General features: G+C 63.1%; 1 protein-coding gene across 4 annotated transcripts in view; it reads left to right on the forward strand.

Annotated features, from left to right (window-relative positions):
- Positions 1–18094, forward strand: part of Myo9b (myosin IXB) — a 62696-nt gene extending 44602 nt beyond the window's left edge. The window contains exons 14-40 of one of the 4 annotated variants that reach the window (XM_087201834.1): positions 248–326; positions 1464–1577; positions 2257–2296; positions 3985–4107; positions 4799–4879; positions 5681–5791; positions 6063–6185; positions 6570–6886; positions 7742–8407; positions 9433–9493; positions 9811–9932; positions 11155–11291; positions 11466–11656; positions 12437–12535; positions 12619–12789; positions 13111–13152; positions 13249–13360; positions 13708–13781; positions 14030–14222; positions 14299–14427; positions 14512–14617; positions 14740–14871; positions 15138–15261; positions 15473–15520; positions 15739–15891; positions 16701–16836; positions 16917–18094. In XM_087201834.1, coding sequence (XP_087057960.1) covers positions 248–326; positions 1464–1577; positions 2257–2296; positions 3985–4107; positions 4799–4879; positions 5681–5791; positions 6063–6185; positions 6570–6886; positions 7742–8407; positions 9433–9493; positions 9811–9932; positions 11155–11291; positions 11466–11656; positions 12437–12535; positions 12619–12789; positions 13111–13152; positions 13249–13360; positions 13708–13781; positions 14030–14222; positions 14299–14427; positions 14512–14617; positions 14740–14871; positions 15138–15261; positions 15473–15520; positions 15739–15891; positions 16701–16835 — 3683 coding nt within the window. In that variant the 3' untranslated portion in view covers position 16836; positions 16917–18094. Of the gene's footprint in view, positions 1–247; positions 327–1463; positions 1578–2256; positions 2297–3984; positions 4108–4798; positions 4880–5680; positions 5792–6062; positions 6186–6569; positions 6887–7741; positions 8408–9432; positions 9494–9810; positions 9933–11154; positions 11292–11465; positions 11657–12436; positions 12536–12618; positions 12790–13110; positions 13153–13248; positions 13361–13707; positions 13782–14029; positions 14223–14298; positions 14428–14511; positions 14618–14739; positions 14872–15137; positions 15262–15371; positions 15521–15738; positions 15892–16700; positions 16837–16916 lie in introns of those variants that run through there. The other 3 variants (XM_087201832.1, XM_087201833.1, XM_087201836.1) reach the window with 3 other exon arrangements.
- The last annotated feature ends 272 nt before the right edge of the window (positions 18095–18366 follow it).

Here is an 18366-nt window from a genome sequence, read left to right on the forward strand (position 1 = left end):
TGGTGGTACAGATGTGTAATCCTAGCTACACAGGAGGCCGAAGCAGGGAGTTGAGCAATTTAACGAGACCCCGTCTCAAAAGGCTGAGGCTGCAGCCAGGGGTGAGCGCTAGCCAAGCACATGAGGCCGTGGCGGCAGCCCCAGCCCCACAAAAAGTACAGCAAAGAAGCGATCTCAGGCTCTGTGAGGAGTGAGGCCGGGCGGACCCCAGGAGGCCCTGCAAGCAACATCCCTGCTGTCCCTGCAGGTATGGATGGCCCAGGTGCACAGGGCCAGCCCAGAGTGCTGCCTGCTGGAGCCCACACACCCTCGGAAAAGCTTTACCGGTGAGCAAAGCTGTTAGTGGCATTGCTGAAAGCAGCCTGGAAACCCGCACCCCAGCCAGTCCAGGTGGCCCTGTGAGCCCCCGCTGCATTCCCAGTGGCTGGCTGGCGCAGCAGGCTTCGGGTGCAGGGTGTGGGCAGCCAGGCACAAAGGACGCTTTTCACGGCTGGCCAGGCGGTGGGGGGAGCAGGCCGTATCCTGCAGGGGCAGCTAGCGGGTGGAGGAGCCTGGGGCCCACAGGAAGCCGCTGACGATGTCATCGGGGTCAGGAGCCATCGGGCTCACTGCTGGGCATGAGCTGTCACAGGTCTGTGGTCCCCAGCATGTGCAGAGCCCCGAGGGGCAGCCTGTCATCCCAGCACTCTGGGAGGCTGTGGCAGGAGGATCAAAGGTTCTAGGCCAGTCTGGGCAGCTTAGAAACTTAGTTAGACCCTGTCTCAGGATTTAAACAAAACAAAAAAGGGCCAGGGACATAGCTTGTAGCATGAAAGGCCACACACAGACAGGTGGGTGAAGTGGGGCAGAGCCGAGAGCGCCAGGCCGGCTGTCCTGAGAAGGGCCTCCCCAGTGAGGTGCACTGTGGGGCAGCTACTCGGGGCTGGAGGAGGAGGACTGCTTGGGAACATGGTGGGAAGGGAGGAGGGGAAAGGTGGACTCGGGGCAGGCAGGCAGGGCCAGCCAGCAGGCCCAGGAGCAGGGCAGAGGAGGGCGGGGGCCAGTGTGGCCGACATGGCTGCAGTATGGAGCATGGGACACAGCCCAGCAGTTGGGCCCTTGGGCCACCTGCCCGAGCCAAAGCGCATTCAGGGTCAGGGTGGGGCCCCACAGGAGCCCTCGGCCTGTGTTCAAATTCTGTGCCCAGCTGTGCTACAAAGGCCACTACTGCAGGCAGGAAGTGCCGCCATGTCGGCCTAGGCACTACGCCGCCCCCTCAGGCATGGGGCCCGGGCACTGCGCTGGGCTCTGTGGGTGCCGAGAGCCAGCAGTGCCCCCACTCCTGAGGGCCACAGACGTCCTCAGACTGTGGCACTTGGCTCCCAGGCCACTGCTCCTGGCCTGGAGGGTGTTTCCAGTGGCCAGGGCCCCGAGGTGTGGCCCTGGCTCTGACTGTCCTCTCTGTCGTGGTCCCTTCACCTCAGTGACCTGCATCACCAGATGATTGAGAGCATCAAGGGCTTGCCCTGGCAGGGAGAGGACCCCCGAAGGCTGCTCCAGTCTCTCGGCCGGCTCCAGCAGCCGCGCACCTGCGTCCTGTGAGTCACTGCCGACCCGGGCCGCCGGCCAGGCCACTAAGACACTGCACAGCTTCTGGGTGCATCCTCATGCCGGCCCTGCCACAGGGCCTCAGTGCCCCTGCAGCCCTCGGCCTGCCCCACCCACTTCTGCGGTGGCCCGGGCCCACTGGGAGCCGGGTTTGGGTCCCGACTTGCTCTGTGCACCCAGCTGCACCCTAGAACACCAGCGTTGGTCCCCACACCCGCACTGTGCTCAGCCAGCACCAGGTGGGCCAGGTGTCCCCAGCTGCCAGCATCTCTGACCTTTGGCAGTGACCCTGGGCGCGGGCAGCTGAGCCCGGCGTGGTACCTACCCACAGTGGAGCCGTCCGGGGGTTCTTGCAGTGCCGGGGGTGGAACCAGGGCATTTGCACTCAGCTACATCCCCTGCCCTTTCCGCTTTGTATTTTGAGTCTGGGTCTCACTGAGTGGCCCAGGCTTGGCTGGAACTTGCAGCCCCGCTTCCATCCACTCGGGTGGCCGCTGGGAGCCAGGCGTAGGCGGGAGCCCGAGGCGGCCGGTGCCTCTTCTCTGTCGCGTGCCTCTTCCTCCCTGGCCCTCTCTCTCCATCTAACCTGCAGGGCGTGGCTTGCTGAACTAACCCAACCCTGCCCCTGTGTTCCCCATGTTCACAAAACCGTTTTTAATATTTTGACAGGAAGAGTAAAGGTATCAAACAAAAGCAGATCATTCCCAAGGTAAAGCCCACGCGCCCCCCTCAGCCATCTCTTTGGTCCCTGCCTGGCTCCGGTGGTGTTTGGGACTTGGGGTGGCCAGGAAGGGACTACTGTTGCCTCTGGGGCTTTTGGTCCCTCCCCTGCCCCTGTGCACAGCGTCCTGGGCTGGGTGTGCCTTGGAGGTGCGGGTTGGTGCCCCGAGCTGGAGAGAATCACGGGACAGGGACTCGGGCGTCTGCAGGGCTCCAGGAGTCAGCCAGCCGGGCGCCTGCAGCGGCACAGACCCAGGGCCTCGCAGGGTGGGCGGCCGCCTCTGCCCAGCAGCGTCCACAGCCACAGTGCCGAAGTCTGTGGCGTGCACGCGTGTGTCAGCGTGCGTGACAGTCGCACGGAGCGTGTCCCTCCGTAGACCTGACATCTACTCAGTGACTCAAACACACGACACGGCGTGAATGCTGTCACTGTGGTCACAGAGTCACTGCAGAGAACAGAGTGCACATCCTGGTTTTGGTTTTTGTTTTTTGGGTTTTTTGAGACAGAGTCTCGCTACAGTTTGAGGCTGGCCTCAAACCATGGTGATCCTCCTGCCGCAGCCTCCCAAGTGTTGGGATGAGAGGTGTGTGCCATCAGGCCTGGCTGGGTGTGTAGTTTTAAAAACATGTTGGGCATTCCTTACCCAAACTTCCAGGATCCCAAAGCATAGCCAGTTTTGGAGTTTTTGAAATTTTGAGCAGGGTGTGGTGGTTCATACCTGGCATCCAGCACTGTGGAAGGCTGAGGCAGGAGGATCATGGGAGTTCAAGGCCTGACTTGACTACGTAGCAGGACCTTGTCTCAGAACACCAAGAAATAAAAAACAAACAAACAGGACTGGGGATTAGCTGAGTGCAAAGGCCCTGAGTCCATGGCCCAGCGCCACACACTTGAAGAATGCCTGCGTGTATAAAATGAAATCTCTTAGGGCTTGGGCTCAAATCTAAACACAAAACTCACTTGTTTCCTGTACGCCTTGTACACATGGCCCAAAGGTAACCTCATATGGTTTTTTTTGGGGGTATCAGGGATTGAACTCGGGTCCTTGCGCTTGCACAGCAGGCGGCGAAACCACTGAGCTAAATCCCTGACCCCTCATATGGTATTTTTAATGATTTTGGGGGTGTTCTCGTAGGGGGAGGTTGTTTGTTGTTTTTTTTTCTTTTTGGTTTTTTGAGACAGGGTTTTCCTATGCAGCCCAGGCTGGCCTTGAACTCACACTGATCCTCCTGCCTCAGCCTCCTGAGTAGCTGAGATCACAGGCCTGTGCCACCACTCCCGGTGATATTTTTAATGATTTTGCAATGAAGCGGGGTTTTGTGGTGTAGGATTTGCACTTGTGGGTGCTCACCAAGCTTCTGACTTCAGCGCATTAGGATTTAGGATTGGGGAACCTGGACCCGCAGATGTGGAACCCGGATGCAGAGGGTTGGCCAGGAGCAAGCCGGGCCGGCGGTATCCTCCTGGGCTGGGGCTGAGTGCCAGGGCAGGCAGAGGGCGGGCACCGCGGCCCTGGCCAGGCCTCCGCCGCCCTGACCCCCCTGAAGGTGTGGCAGGTGCTGGCACAGAGTAGGCGAACTCCACCCCAGCCGGAGCCAGGGTCAGCAGGGGTGGGGTCCGGGCTCCTGGGCCTGGCGGCTGCGGAGGACCAGCCCAACCCCCCGTGTCTGCCCTAGAACCTGCTGGACCGTGCATCCCTGAAGCTGATCATCAGCATGACGCTGCACGACCGCACCACCCGGTCCCTGCTGCACCTGCACAAGAAGAAGAAGCCGCCCAGCATCAGCGCCCAGTTCCAGGTAGGCGCCGGGCCTCACGGAGACTGTCCTGTGCCTGCTGGGTACCAGCAGTCACCCCACTTGTGACAGCCGTGTGGACACTGTGCCCACCCAGTGCCCCTCCCACCGCCGGGCCCTGTATCCACATGGACCTAGGAGAGCCTCGAGGTAGCATGGCACCTCCCACATCCCCAGCCTATCTTGACGGCAGGTTTCCCTTTCTGCCCTGGCCACCAGGAAGCTCATGGCAGGTATTTCTGGTGAGGAGTCCAAGCTGCCAAGCCTGACTGCTAGCTTTCATCTCTTCCTGAGTCTTCTCTTCCTCCCAGCTCTCCTGATGGTGCCCTCCTGTGGGAGCCCCTACAGATCCTTTCTCTTTCTCTGTGCTGGAGTGAACCCCAGATCCTCATGCATGCCAGGCACAGAGTCCGCCACTGAGCCGCACCCCGCCCTTTGCAAAGCCTCTTTGAAAGCACCGGGCCAGGGGCAGGGTGTGCAGCTCGGTGAGCCCTTGGTACCCATGAGGCCCTGGGTTCCATCCCCAACACTGAATGAAGAAAAGAAAAAGAAAAGAGCAGTCGGGGACCTGACCACCCCCTCCACGATCCCTCTCGGAGGCTGCCCGTCCCCCTGGCTGTCACTGGGCTGAAGCTCCTCCCTCTGGGGACCCTGTGCCGTCCAGTGACCGTGTCCTGGGCCCTCTGTCCCCTAGACGTCCCTGAATAAGCTGCTGGAGACGCTGGGTAAAGCCGAGCCCTTCTTCATCCGCTGCATCCGCTCCAACGCTGAGAAGGTGAGCACCAGGCGGGGCTCCTAGATTTGTCACCTGCAGGGGCCAGGCAGGCTTGGGAGCCACAGTGAGGTCCACCCTGTGCCCAGGAAGGCAGCTGGGGCTCTGCAGGGCCACCTGGGTCTGGGCCTCCCAGAGGACAGCTGGATGGGAGCCCCCTGTGACTCTGCTCCCCTGTCCTGTTCCCACGTCATGCATCCCCACCGCTGGCCCGGCCCTGCTCTCCTGAGCCCTGCCAACCATGCTGGGAGCTGGGAGCTGTGGGCACCGGGCATCGACCGGCCTCCGCCATCCCAGCGGCGTGTGTGCCAGCCCCCACTAGCCCTCCTCCCTCCTCCCCTCAGCCTTCCTTCTCGGAGGTGACACAGGTGTCCGGCTCGGTCCCCCCTCCCACCCCCACCCCGGGCCTGGGCAGGAGAGGTGCAGCCCTTGGGGTGCCGTCCACTCAGGCTGCAAGAGGTGGTGTCATCCCCAGGGCTCTGGAGCGGGAACAGGCCAGGCACAGGCTTCCCTCTGGTCGGTGGCCCCTCTCCGGTCACCGGCCCCTCTCCTTGGTCCAAAGAGCAAGAGGGACAGCCGTGTGTGGTGGCACACATCTGTCATATCAGCACTCAGGAGGCCAAGGCAGGAGGGTCGCCCTGACTTTAAGGCCTTCCTGGGCTACATAAGGAGACCCTGGTTTAAAAAAACAAACAACAAAAAAGCCACAAGCAAGCGACAGACAGGAGCCTCTGAGCCGCCGCACCTGGGTCCCCCAGATCCCAGCACGGGTGTGGCACAGCCCTGACACCTCATGGCTTTCAGAAGGAGCTGTGCTTCGATGACGAGCTGGTCCTGCAGCAGCTGCGCTACACAGGGATGCTGGAGACCGTGCGCATCCGCCGCTCCGGCTACAGTGCCAAGTACACCTTCCAGGTGGGCTGCGCATGGGCAGGGCAGGGCCTGCCCTGGTGGGCGAGGCCAGGATGGCGGGGCTCCAGAGCTGCTTGGGGCCTGAGAAGCAGACCCGGAGTCCGCCCCCAGCCTGAGCAGCTCAGCAGAGACTGGGGGCTGGCTTCTTCGGGAGCGACTTGCACAGCGTGTAGAAGCCAAGTTCCCTGCCCAGCACTGCGGGAAGCCAAGGAAGTGGGGCTTGGCCAGGACGTCGCCATGGAGGGGCTCACACGAGTCTGCCCTCCATCCCCAGGACTTCACGGAGCAGTTCCAGGTGCTGCTGCCCAAGGACGCCCCGCCCTGCCGTGAGGTCATCTCGGCGCTGCTCGAGAAGATGCGCGTGCACCAGAGGAGCTACCAGATCGGGAAGACCAAGGTGCTCCGCCGCCCTCTGCCCGGGCCTCGCTCTCGCGGGTGGGGAGGGGCTCACGCTGGCCAGGCTGTGCAGGCCCAGGCCCTACGCTTCCCAGCGGGTTCAGGCCCATTTCCTGTTGGGTCCGGGGTGTGGCAGTGATGGGGAGGAAGCAGGGCACAGGGGCGCACACCCGTCATCCCAGCGCTCTGGAGGCAGAGGCAGGAAGAGCACAAGCTCAAGTCCAGTCTGCGTGACTTAGCGACTTAGTGACGCCCAGTCTCAAAACATTTTTAGAAGGATGGGGATGTAGCTCAGTGTGAAGGTGCTGGGTTCAGTCCCCATTATTGCCAAAAACTTACCCAGTACCCCGTCAGTCCGCACTGAGCCCCCGCCCACCTGCCCCAGGTCTTCCTGAAGGAGACGGAGCGCCAGGCCCTGCAGGAGACGCTGCACCGCGAGGTCATGCGCAAGATCCTGCTGCTGCAGAGCTGGTTCCGCATGGTGCTGGAGCGCCGCCACTTCCTGCAGATGCGCCGCGCCGCCGTGACCATCCAGGCCTGCTGGCGCTCCTACCAGGTGCGCCGGGCGCTGGAGAGGACACAGGCTGCTGTGTGCCTGCAGGCCGTGTGGAGGGGCTACCGGCAGCGTAAGGCCTACTGCCGCCAGCGCCGGAGTGTCATCCGCCTGCAGAGCCTGTGTCGCGGCCACCTGCAGCGCCGGAGGTGAGTGGCTGGGCACTGCCCCTGGGATGCACGGGGAACCCTCTGTCGGGGCACACAGGGCTCATGAGATGCTCCCCACTTGCTGGGAGGCCCGGAGGTGGCCCAGAGGTCGCATTGGTCCCCACCTAGGATCCGGCTTTACCCACCACCTGCCCGGCTCCACAGCACACCGTGTTCCGGGTCAGAGCAGGGGCTGCTCCCACTTGACCTGCAGAGCCTGGGCACCTGCTGGGCAGGGACCCCCCGCAGCAGCACATGGGTGGCGCCCATGCCTGTCAGTGCCCACATCCCCAAGACCAGCCCTGCCCAGCCAGCACCCGCCCCACCTCTACCTCGAGTGAGGACGCAGCCCCTGGGCCAGAGTCCTTGTCAGAGTCCCTGAGAGTACCCACGGGTGCAAGGCCTCCTGGAGGAGCCTCCTCCAGGGCATAGCCAGGACACCCTAGGCCTGTAATCCCTGCTGCTCCTGAAGCTGAGGCAGGAGGGTCACAAGGTCAAAACCATCTTGGGCAACTTAGCAAGACCCTGTCTCAAAATGTAGCTCAGAGACGACCCCGGGTTCAGTCTCCTAAACTGCAAAAGAGCAAAACAAGTCGCGGCTTGAGAGAGTTTCCCCCGAGCAGCCACCCACACACAGCAGCCTGGCAAGGGTCAGCGGGCACCCAGGTTGTGCGTGGCGATGCTGAGTGGGCACCTCCCACGTCCTCGTGTGGAGGCCCTGACCCCACAAGTGACTGTGGGTGCCAGGCACAGGCGGGGACCGGAGCGGCCCCAGCCTGCAGGCAGCATGGGGGCATGGGCATGGAGCTCACACCCCTCCTGCCTCGGACCTGACCCTGCTCTGTCCCTGCGTAGCTTCAGCCAGATGCTCGGCGAGAAGCAGAAAGAGGAAGAGCGGGCAAGGGAGGCCCAGGAGGCCGCAAGGGGGCAGGACACGGAGCCCGGGCCCGGCCCAGAGGCCGCCGAGGAACAGGTGGCCGGGCAGGGTGTGGGGGCCGCTGGGGACTCTGAGCACCTGGCACCAGCACCAGAGCCACAGCCGGAAGAACGGTCACCAGCAGAGGAGGAGGCAGCGCCACCCCCGGGGAAGGGGCTCCAGACTCCAAGGAGCACGGCTGTGGCAGCGGGCGAGGGCCACGAGAAGGCAGCCAGCAGCCGGGAGAAGCGCGAGTCCCGGCGGCAGCGAGGGCTGGAGCACGTGGAGCTGCAGAACCGGCACGTGCAGGCCTCCCGAGAGGAGCCCACGGGCAGCAGGGACGAGGCCGCTCAGCCCGGCCCGGAGCCTGTGGGGCTCCCCGCACAGCGGCCCACCAGCCTGGCCCTGGACAGGGCTGCCGGCCCCGGGGCCGGGGCCCACATCCAGCGGTACCAGCCCTCCGAAGCCGAGCAGCTGGCCATCGCCGTGGAGCAGTGGCGCGGCCGGAAGCTGGGGACTGCCACCACCGTGGGCGCCACCCTGAGCCAGTCCCTAGACCTTAGCGACCGGCACCGGGCTGTGGGGCCGCCCCTCAGCCCCACCCGGTAAGCCCCTGGGGCCAGCACTGGGGCGCTGCCACGGCGGGGAGGCGGGGAGGTGGTCACCCGGGGAGGATGCCGCGGGCCAGGCTGGGCTCTGCTCACTGGGTGGCCCAGGCCTTGGGCTGTGGCCCTGCCTGGTCCCTCGTCAGTTAATGAGGCTCAGGGACCTCATGGGCCACAGAGCCTGCTGGATGGTGCATCCTCCTCCCTTCCCCAGGTAGGGGGCGGGGCTTGTGCTGCCTCCACCCCAGGAGTGGCTGGACGTGCTCAGGGTGGTGAGCAGCACCCCTGGCCTCCGCCCCCCCAGAGCTAGCAGCAGTACAGAGGATGGATGGACGGATGGGCAGGCAGGCAGCAAGGTGGATAGGCTGGAGAAGGGGAACGACGACAGACACGGGTCGGGATGGGGGAGTGGAGCCATGTGAAGATACAGGCGATGCAGACGGAGAGTGTGGGCAGAGTGGGCAGGTGGGGGTGTGCAGGGAGGGAAGAGAGAAAGATGACAGATACAGGGAGGAATGGGGAGCAACCAGGACAGACGGGAGGGCTGGACGGGCGGTGGGTAGGTGGAGACCCATAAAGATGGTGGACGTCCATGGAAGGAGGACAGACGGGTGACAGACAGACAGACGGCCTTTCATGCGAGGCAAGGCTTCTCTGTGCGGTGAGCATCAGCTGCATGGGTCTCTAGCAGTGTAGCTTGGTGGGCGGACGGGGACGGAAGGCAACAGGGTGAGGAGGACGGATGCCTGTGGAGCCTTGGCGGAGATGAGATGCAGACAGACAGAGCGGACGCATGCAGTAGATGGCTCCGCGGGCGACACGATGAGTGGAGACAGAGCTGGTGACCGACAGGGAGAGCAGCTGGCCAAGGACGAGGACCTGGCCCGGCAGGCACCTTCGCTGTGCTCCCAGGCTGTGTCCTGACCCCTGTGGGTGCTGGGGTGGGGTGGGGCGGGGCAGCCCCTGAGTGAAGGCCTTGCCACCTGGCACTGGTCAGTGATCCGCACATTTCTGTGACCCTGCAGGGAGAGGCGCATCTCCTTGTCCACAGGCGACGTCTCCAAGCTGTCCCCAGCCAAGCCACAGGTAAGGCTGAGGCTGTGGCCTTGGCCCTCAGGGACAATTAACAGAGAAGTGGAATAGCTGGGTGTGGTGATCCCAGCCGTTAGGAAGACTGAGGCAGGAGGATCTCAAGTCTGAGCCCACCCTGATCAGTTTAGGAGATTCACCTCTCACTGAGGTGCAGCTCAGTGGTGAGTGCTTCCCCACCTCACGTGAGGCTCTGCGCCCTATCCCCCGCCAAAAGGAGGGCACACAGTGGCAAGCATAGTGCACGCAGGGGTCCCACTGTCCGCAGCAGAGCGGGCCTGCTCGCCTCACCCAGCCTGCCCCCCGCCCCACAGCCTTCCCCCGAAGCTGGCGGGGACCCCAGCACCAAGAAGCCGGCCGTGCACAAGAAGAAGTCAGGTGACGCGTCCTCTGGCCCAGACGCAGGGCTCTCGCCGGGCTCCCAGGCCGACTCCAAGTAAGGGGCTAGGGGCATGGGCCACCAGAGGATGCCTGTGGTCCCTGCCAAGGCCACAGGCAGCCTGCTCGCCCAGACTGCTCATGATCGGGCGGAGGGACCCGCAGTACACATTGGAGCAAGAGGGGCTGTGCTGGGCAGCTCCCCGGAGCCCATTTGACTCGGTTTCCAGGGCTTCAGTCCTTGGTCGCCAGCCCAGGGCAAGAGCATCGTGCCGGGAAGCAGAGGGCAGAAAGAAGAGCAGGTCTGGGGACAGCACTGGCCCTCAGGGCACAGCTCCCAGCAGCCCCTGCCGCTGTCAGCATAGCAGGCTCATCAGGCTAAGGGCGGCACCTGGACCCCACCTCTGCCCATCGCCACATTGGGTTCCATCGCACAGTGCGTGCGTTGGGGGCATTTCACACCCTGATTGCACCAGAGGCCCCATAAGGGCCACCCTCGAAGCCCACCCCGACCAGCAGGTACCTGCCTCACTCAGGCAGCAGCCACAGTTCACAGGCAGTGTTTGTTCCCATACAAGGAGAGGAGAGAATAATTTTAATACTTTTTTTTTGGTACCAGGGATTGAACTCAGGACCTTCCACTTGCGAAGCAGGTGGTGGAACCACTAAGCTAAACCCCTGGCCCATCCCAGCCCTTTTTATTACTTTTAATATGTAAATAGAATCTCAGCCAGGGGTGGTAGCACTCACCAGTAATCTCAGCTACTCAGGAGGCTGAGGCAAGCAGATTGCAAGTTCAAGCCCAGCTTAGGCAGCTTAGACTGTCTCTAAGCTATTTCTAAGAGGACCCTGTTCAATCGGGCACCTAATGAGTGTTTGTTTTGTGCTTGATGGGGTGGGGCTAAGCCTTAGGCCCATCTTCACTTCCCAGGCCTTTGAAGAAACCACTCAGAGACCCCGGGCGTGGTGGCATACACCTGCATTCCCAGCCAGTTGGCAGGCTGAGGCAGGAGGATCACAGTGTAGTGACTTAGCAAGACCTTGTCTCAAAACAAAATTTAAAGTAGGGTGTAGCTTGGTGCTCCCTGGGCTCAATCTCCTGTACTGAAAAAAAGAAGAGAAACCACTTCCTGCCAGGCATGGTGGTGCCTGACTGTGATCGCAGCTCTCGGGAAGATGAGGCAGGAGAATCCCCACAAGTCCTAGGCCTGCCTGGACTACATAGTAAGACCCTGTCTCAAAAACACTGCAAAGACAAAACCACTTCCTGTGTCCCGCAGATCCACCTTTAAGAGACTTTTCCTACATAAGACCAAGGATAAAAAGTACAGCCTGGAGGGTGTGGAGGAGACGGAGAATGCAGTAGCATCTGGGCACGTTGCGCTGGAAGCCACCACTGTGAAGAGGAATCCAGAAGGTTGGTCACCCAGAGCTTCCTTCTGGGCAGTGGCAGAGCCTGCACATTGGCTGTCCCTGAGCAGGCTCTCCAGCTGCGGCGGGCTGGGTTCTGGCCGAGGACCGTGCCCTATGACCGTGCCCTATGAGGCCAGTGCGGTCCCCACCCCCACACAGCCCCTCCATGTCTCCAAAGCCCCGTTCGGCCACCAGCCGCGCCCCGCAGCAGGCGAGAAGCATACGAAGGATGCGGGCGGCAAAGGGAAGAAGAACCGCAACCTCAAGATTGGCAAGATCACAGTGACGGAGAAGTGGCGGGAATCAGTATTCCGCAAGATCACCAACGCCAATGAGCTCAAGTACCTGGACGAGTTCCTGCTCAACAAGGTGGGCCAGGCCCGGTGGATGGGCGGGGCGAGAGCAGCCTCCCAGAGCCCTGCTGAGGGAGGGGCTTCTTGTCTGGTGCTGAGGGCTCCTGCTCCCGCCTCGGCCCCGGAAAGACTCCTGTCTTCTAGCTATTTTGAAATTACTCAGGTCATGGATTTAGCTCAGTGCTTCCGCAGCCTGCCTCGCAAGCACAAGGTCCGGAGTTTGATCCCCGGTACCAAAAAAAAATTTACATGATACTTTGTTGTTAACTGTATTCACACTTATTGTGCAATATGTTTTGGTTTTGGTTTTTTTTGGTACCGGGGATCAAACTTGGGTCCTTGCGCTTGCGCAGCAGGCGGCGAAACCACTGAGCTAAATCGCTGGCCCTTACTGTACAATATGAACACCAAAAGTTACTCCTGTCTAGTTGGCTGCAGTGGCACACACCTGTAATCCCACCACTTGGGAGCCTGAGGCAGGATTTCATTCAAGGCCAGCCTAGGCAACTTAGCGCAAGACCCTTTCAGACAACAAAATTTACTCCTAACTGAAACTTTCCACCCTTTGACTGGCCTCTCCCACCTCCCGCCCCACCCCTGGGGACCTGGGCAGTGTCCAGGCGTTGTGCCCATCACCACTGGTCGGGGGTGAAGGCCAGTGTGGTGCTGACCCCGTGCCGCTGGCTCAGCCTGGGTTCCATGGATTGGAGAGCAGGGGCTTCGCCTGCAGAGCCGGAGCTTGTCCCTGAGGTGGAGGGACTTGGAGGGGGCCTGGGGACAGCGCCTCTCCTTGCAGATAAACGACCTGCGCTCCCAGAAGACGCCCATCGAGAGCCTATTCATTGAGGCCACTGAGCGGTTCCGCAGCAACATCAAAACCATGTACTCCGTCCCGGTGCGTAGAGGCCCTGGCTCCCCACGCCCTCCAAGGCCCCTTCCCAGTCTTCACAGCCCCACTGACGCCTCGCGTCCCTGCAGAATGGAAAGATTCATGTCGGCTACAAGGATCTGATGGAGAACTACCAGATCATCGTCAACAACCTGGCCAGCGATCCCGGTGAGGACACCAACCTGGTCCTCAACGTCTTCCAGTCCCTGCTGGACGAGTTCACGCGTCGATGCGCCAAGAATGACTTTGAGCCTGTGAAGGTGGGTGGCTCCACCCCATTCTCTGGCCCCGCCCACTACTACCGGGCCCCCACCCACCGCCATCCATTCCCCGCCCACACCACGCCCCATCCTTTCTGGGAATCTGCCTTCCTGCGGCACCTCTCCAGCCCCGCCCACCTCTCCAGACACACCTCCTGGGAAGCCACGCCCACCTCCCCGGAGCCTCCCCTCACCGCCCTTGGCGGGCTTCCTGGCTGGGTGGAGGGTGGGTGTCAGGGCCCTTAGCCTCCGGCCTCCATGGGGACAGAGTGTCCCTAGGCCAGCCCAGCATCCCCACATGACCGTTTCTGTGTCTCTCAGCCTAGCAAAGCTCAGAAGAAGAAGCGGAAGCAGGAACGAGCCGTGAGTAGGCGTGCATGTGTAGTGTTTGCCGGCCTACACGTGTCCCCGGTGATGGCGGTGGCGGGCAGCCTGCTGAGCCCTTGCGTCCTCCCGCAGGTGCAGGAGCACAATGGCCACGTGTTCGCCAGCTACCAGGTCAGCATTCCACAGTCGTGCGAGCACTGCCTGTCCTACATCTGGCTCATGGACAAGGCCCTGCTCTGCAGCGGTGAGCAGTGCCCCCACTGCATGCCCACCTCCTACTGTCCCCACTCCCGAACCGCCCCTCGGTCCTCCTCCCCACGCGCAGACCAGCTGCTGTGGTCCCATCTGCTCGGGAGCTGAGGCAGGAGAACTGCAAATTCAAGGCCAGCCTGGGCAACCAGAGAGAAACCTGTCTCCAAATGAGAAATAGGGCTGGAGGTGTAGCTCAGTGAAAGAACACCGCCTGGCCTGTGTGAGGCCCTGGGTTCCATCCCTAGCAGTGCAGAATGAGTAACAGAGCAGTTGGGACCTGGCTGGAGGGGTGGGTGCCCAGGGGCCTGTGCCTGAGCCCTGTCCTGTGTGTGCCCCTAGTATGCAAGATGACCTGCCACAAGAAGTGCGTGCACAAGATCCAGAGCTACTGCTCCTACCTGAGTGGGCGGAAGGTGAGCCCTCACCTGGGGCTCTCGGCACACTGCCCGGAGCTGTGTGAAGGCCCTGCCTCCGGCCTGCTCATCGTCCCAGGCCTCCAGGAAGCTGGGTCCCCGACAGCCCAGCCATGGGGCTGCAGGGGACAAGGGGCAGGGGGTGCGGCCCGCAGAGGGAGCCCCGCGGGCTCTGCAGGCCAGGAGGGAGGCCCCATGCGGCAGCATGTGGACGGGGACCCTGGCCTGACCACCACCCCGCACCACAGAGCGAGCCGGGCGCCGAGCCAGGCCACTTCGGCGTGTGCGTGGACAGCCTGACCAGCGACAAGACCTCAGTGCCCCTGGTGCTGGAGAAGCTGCTGGAGCACGTGGAGCTGCATGGGCTCTACACCGAGGGCCTCTACCGCAAGTCGGGCGCCGCCAACCGCACGCGCGAGCTCCGGCAGGCACTGCAGACAGGTGGGTGGGGCTGGCGGCAGCCCCAGCCCCTTGCGCCCACATTGCCCGCGCTCAGCGCCCCACCGTCCCTCTGCAGACCCCGCAGCCGTGCGGCTGGAGGACTTCCCCATCCATGCCATCACTGGTGTCCTCAAGCAGTGGCTGCGAGAGCTGCCTGAGCCCCTCATGACCTTCGCCCAGTATGGCGACTTCCTACGAGCCGTGGGTGAGTGCCCGGGGCCAGGGGAGGGGCAGCCCGGCAGCCGCTTTGGGCTCAGGAGGCTGGCCTGACGCCACCCTCCACCTCCAGAGCTGCCCGAGAAGCAGGAGCAGCTGGCCGCCATCTACGCCGTCCTGGAGCACCTGCCTGAAGCCAGCCACAACGCGCTGGAGCGGCTCATCTTTCACCTGGTCAAGCAAGTGCCCCTTACCACCGGGCCCGGCCAGGGTCCCCACCTCGGGGCTGGGGCTCCTCTCCTGTCTTGGGCCCAGGACCCTGAGCTGGGCCTGGCCTCCCTAACTGCCGGTGGCCGTGCAGGGTGGCCCTGCTGGAGGACGTGAACCGCATGTCGCCCGGGGCGCTGGCCATCATCTTCGCTCCCTGCCTCCTGCGCTGCCCCGACAACTCGGACCCGCTGACCAGCATGAAGGACGTCCTCAAGATCACCGCGTGAGTGCCACCCTCAGGCTGCGTGTGCTGGGAGGGGCAGCTGCGGGCTCTCCGGGCAGTCTGGCCTCCCTCATCTTACGGACGTGGTGACAGGAGCCCTGTCCCCATCCCTGCACCGAGGCCCCAGTGCTGGCTGCCCGGGATGAGGCCCTCTCAGGCTGGCCCTGAAGGCAGAGCAGGCCCAGAGCTGCCTGGGTCACACAGCACGGCCCAGGGCATCCCCAGCGCCGCAGTGGGTAATACAGTCGCCTCCCGCGACCCCGCAGGTGCGTGGAGATGCTGATCAAAGAGCAGATGCGGAAGTACAAGGTGAAGATGGAGGAGATCAACCAGCTGGAGGCAGCCGAGAGCATTGCCTGCCGCCGGCTCTCCCTCCTGCAGCAGACAGCGGTGAGGGGGCAGGGGCGCGGCCGGCCGGGTGAGTGGGCCCAGCTCTGATGGGGCCTGGGGCTGCACGGGGGCAGCCAGGGCCTGAGTTCCCACCCATGGCCCACGCCCAGCTCAGACCGCCCGGCCGTACTGTGGAGCCTCACACCGGCGCGGGGGAGTAGCAGTGCCCACCCGTGTGCCGCACGTTCACCCTGTGTCTGTCTCTCCCCAGCCTTGGCCTTTCAAACTGGGGTTCTCATCTCCCTGTGAGGGGGTGCTGGTATGTAGTGTGCGGTGGCCGCGGTGCATGCAGGTCCCTAGGGTAGACGCATGTCCTAACCTCCCCTCCTGCATGCTGGTAGCGCCTGCCGCCAAGCCAGTGCTCAGGATGCCGATTGGCCTGGACTCTGGAACTGCTCCCCAGTGTCCCCGCCCCTCTTGTCCCAACTAATCCTGGGCCAGCTCTCGCGCTGCCTCACGCCTGCCACCTCCGTGCAGAGCAAGAGCCCCAAGACCCCCGTGAGCCGTGACAGCAGCCTGGAGGAGCTGGAGGCGCTGCCCGAGGAGGAGGCGGCAGCGGCCAGGGGCCACGAGAACCGCGAGAAGGAGATCCTCATGGAGCGGATCCAGTCCCTCAAGGAGGAGAAGCAAGTGTCCCCATCCCGTCCCCAGCCCCTTGCTGTCCAGCCCCCTCCAGCAGCCCGGAGGCCTCCCGCCTGGCCAGGCCTGCTGCAGTCCCTAGCATGGGAAGAAGGTCCCGTCCCCCGGACACTGTTGTCCTAGGGTTCAGCCATGATGCCTGTATGGGTTCTGCAAACACAGGCTCCAGCCCAGGGGCCCACGGGAGCCAGCAAAGCCCCAGCCCTGTCCTGATGCTGGTCACACCTGCTGCTGGCCTCGTTCATTGTGCTCAGGGTTGAGAGTGGGAAAAGGGCACTACTGAAAATGGATGCCGGGCTGGGGTGTAGCTCAGCAGTGAGGAATTGCCTGGCATGGGCAAGGCCCTGGTTTCATCCCCAGCACTGCAGAAAGAAAAGAGAACTACGTGCCTGTATCCCTGCTGCTCACTCCTTGGAGGCTGAGGCAGGAGGATTACTGGAAAACAGCCTGGGCAACATAGCAGCCTGTCTCAAAAACTTTACAGTTAATCCCAGGAGAACAAATGTGGCCAGGTTGCTTAGGGAGTGGAGCTGGGTGCCCAGGCTGTGGGAGCAGTGTGTGCAAAGGGCCTGGGGCAGAAGCTCACTGTGAGCTCAGTGCTGGGCTAGATGCCCAGGCTTCCCTCTGCTGATCAGCTCTTTCCTCGGGTGAGCATCAGGGCCAAGAGCACATTAGGCCAGGTGAGCTAAGGGTGGGTTGGGGACAGAGTGACCCCAGGAGCAGGACAGCCTGTTCTGCCCCCCATTGGCCAGGCCTTCCCATGTGGTGGCCTCTCAACACTCACCCTGGCCCCCAGGGAGGACATCACCTACCGGCTGCCAGAGCTGGACCCTAGGGGCTCCGACGAAGAGAACCTGGACTCAGAGACATCGGCCAGCACCGAGAGCCTGCTGGAGGAGCGGGCCGGGCGGGGGTCTGCGGAAGGTCAGTATTAAGGTAGGGTCTGCTCTGCTGCTGCCCAGGTGGGTGGGAGGCCTGCAGCATGAGCAGCAGTGACCGGCATCTGTCTCTCCAAGGGCCCCCTGCGCCCAGGCCCCCCCAGCCCAGTGCACCTCCCCCGAGCCCCCTCCCCTCGATGGCCCCTCCAAGGCGCCAGCCAGCGCCCTTCGCCACGGTGAGGGTGAAGACCCCGCGGCGGACGCCCGTCATGCCCACCGCCAATATCAAGCTCCCACCCGGCTTGCCCTCGCACCTGCCCACCCGGGAGCCCGCTGGCCCGGTGAGGCGCCGGGAGCCGCCTGCGCGCCGCCCCGACCAGGTGCGCTCCGTGTACATTGCCCCCTGCCGCGGGCTGCCCACACCTGGAGCCCTGGAGCCCCTGGACAAGGACGCGCGGCCCCGGGGGGCCAAGCGCAGGTACTCGGACCCCCCTACCTACTGCCTGCCCCCTGCCCCGGGCCAGGCCCCTGGCTGAGGATGAGGCAGGTGCATCAAGGACGCCTGTGCTGGGCTGCAGCTGGCACTGGGCTCTGGGAGGACCCCGATTGGAAGCTCCGCAGTGACGGGTCGAGGGCGCTGCCTGGGCCGCAGTCCAGGCCAGAGAGGCCACTGAGCGCCATCGGGGCCACTGAATCCCAGCGGTGGCCTCACCTCCCTCTCCCCTTTTGTACGTTTTTACGGTAACTTTGTACGTGGTTTACATAACTTCAAACTGTAACAGCCTCAACGGGAGATCAAACTTTTCTACGCGTACGTCAGACTTCTCCATTAAGGCTGTGCACATCCCTGTAACCCGGGCCTGGGCAGAGCAGAGCGCGCACTGGCCGCCACACTGGTCCCCGTGGGTGGCCACTGGGACCTTGCACGGCACTGGCGCTTTGGACTCTTGGGGCACCTGCCCACCCCCATCTGTCTCCAACGTGGGACTTGCGCTTGTGGTGGCCACAGCCACCTGGCTGAGGTACATTCCAGAGCGCGTCGGAGCCCTCTGTGGGGTCACAGGACATGAGGTGGGGTGGCACTGCCTGCAGCAGCACAGTCTGCACCCCAGGGAGACCAGACCGTGGCTATCACACCTCTGTCGCCATGTTCTGTGGGTGCCAGGGCTGGAAGAGATGGCCTTGTGACTCAGGACCATGCCCCAGCCAGAAGGTGTCCGTCCTGCTCCTTGGCTCTGCAGCTCCAGACATCGGACACTAGGACACAAGGCCACAGGCCTGGGACCCAGGGCTAAATAAAGAGGAAGTGCCTGTGATGTTTTGCATGTGAGTTATGGGACCCTACCACTGCCATCAGGGTGTCAGGTGGACCCGTCACACGGGACAGAGGCCTGCATGTGGGTGGGAAGTGGGGGACAGGGAGCCCCAAAGAGTATGAACACGGGCTGCTCACCCCTCAGGCCGACATTCTGAGCATGAGCACCACAGCACAGGCGGCAAATTCATGCCTGACATCACATGAGGGTCACAGAAGAGACCACTAAAAGACCTAAATTACCCTACGGAGGGAGGGTTGTACAGCTCAGAG

This window comes from Heterocephalus glaber, unplaced genomic scaffold (assembly GCF_053883595.1).
Source record: "Heterocephalus glaber isolate CG9 unplaced genomic scaffold, H.glaber_assembly_v1.0 deba00001761, whole genome shotgun sequence".
NCBI classification, from domain to species: domain Eukaryota; kingdom Metazoa; phylum Chordata; class Mammalia; order Rodentia; family Bathyergidae; genus Heterocephalus; species Heterocephalus glaber.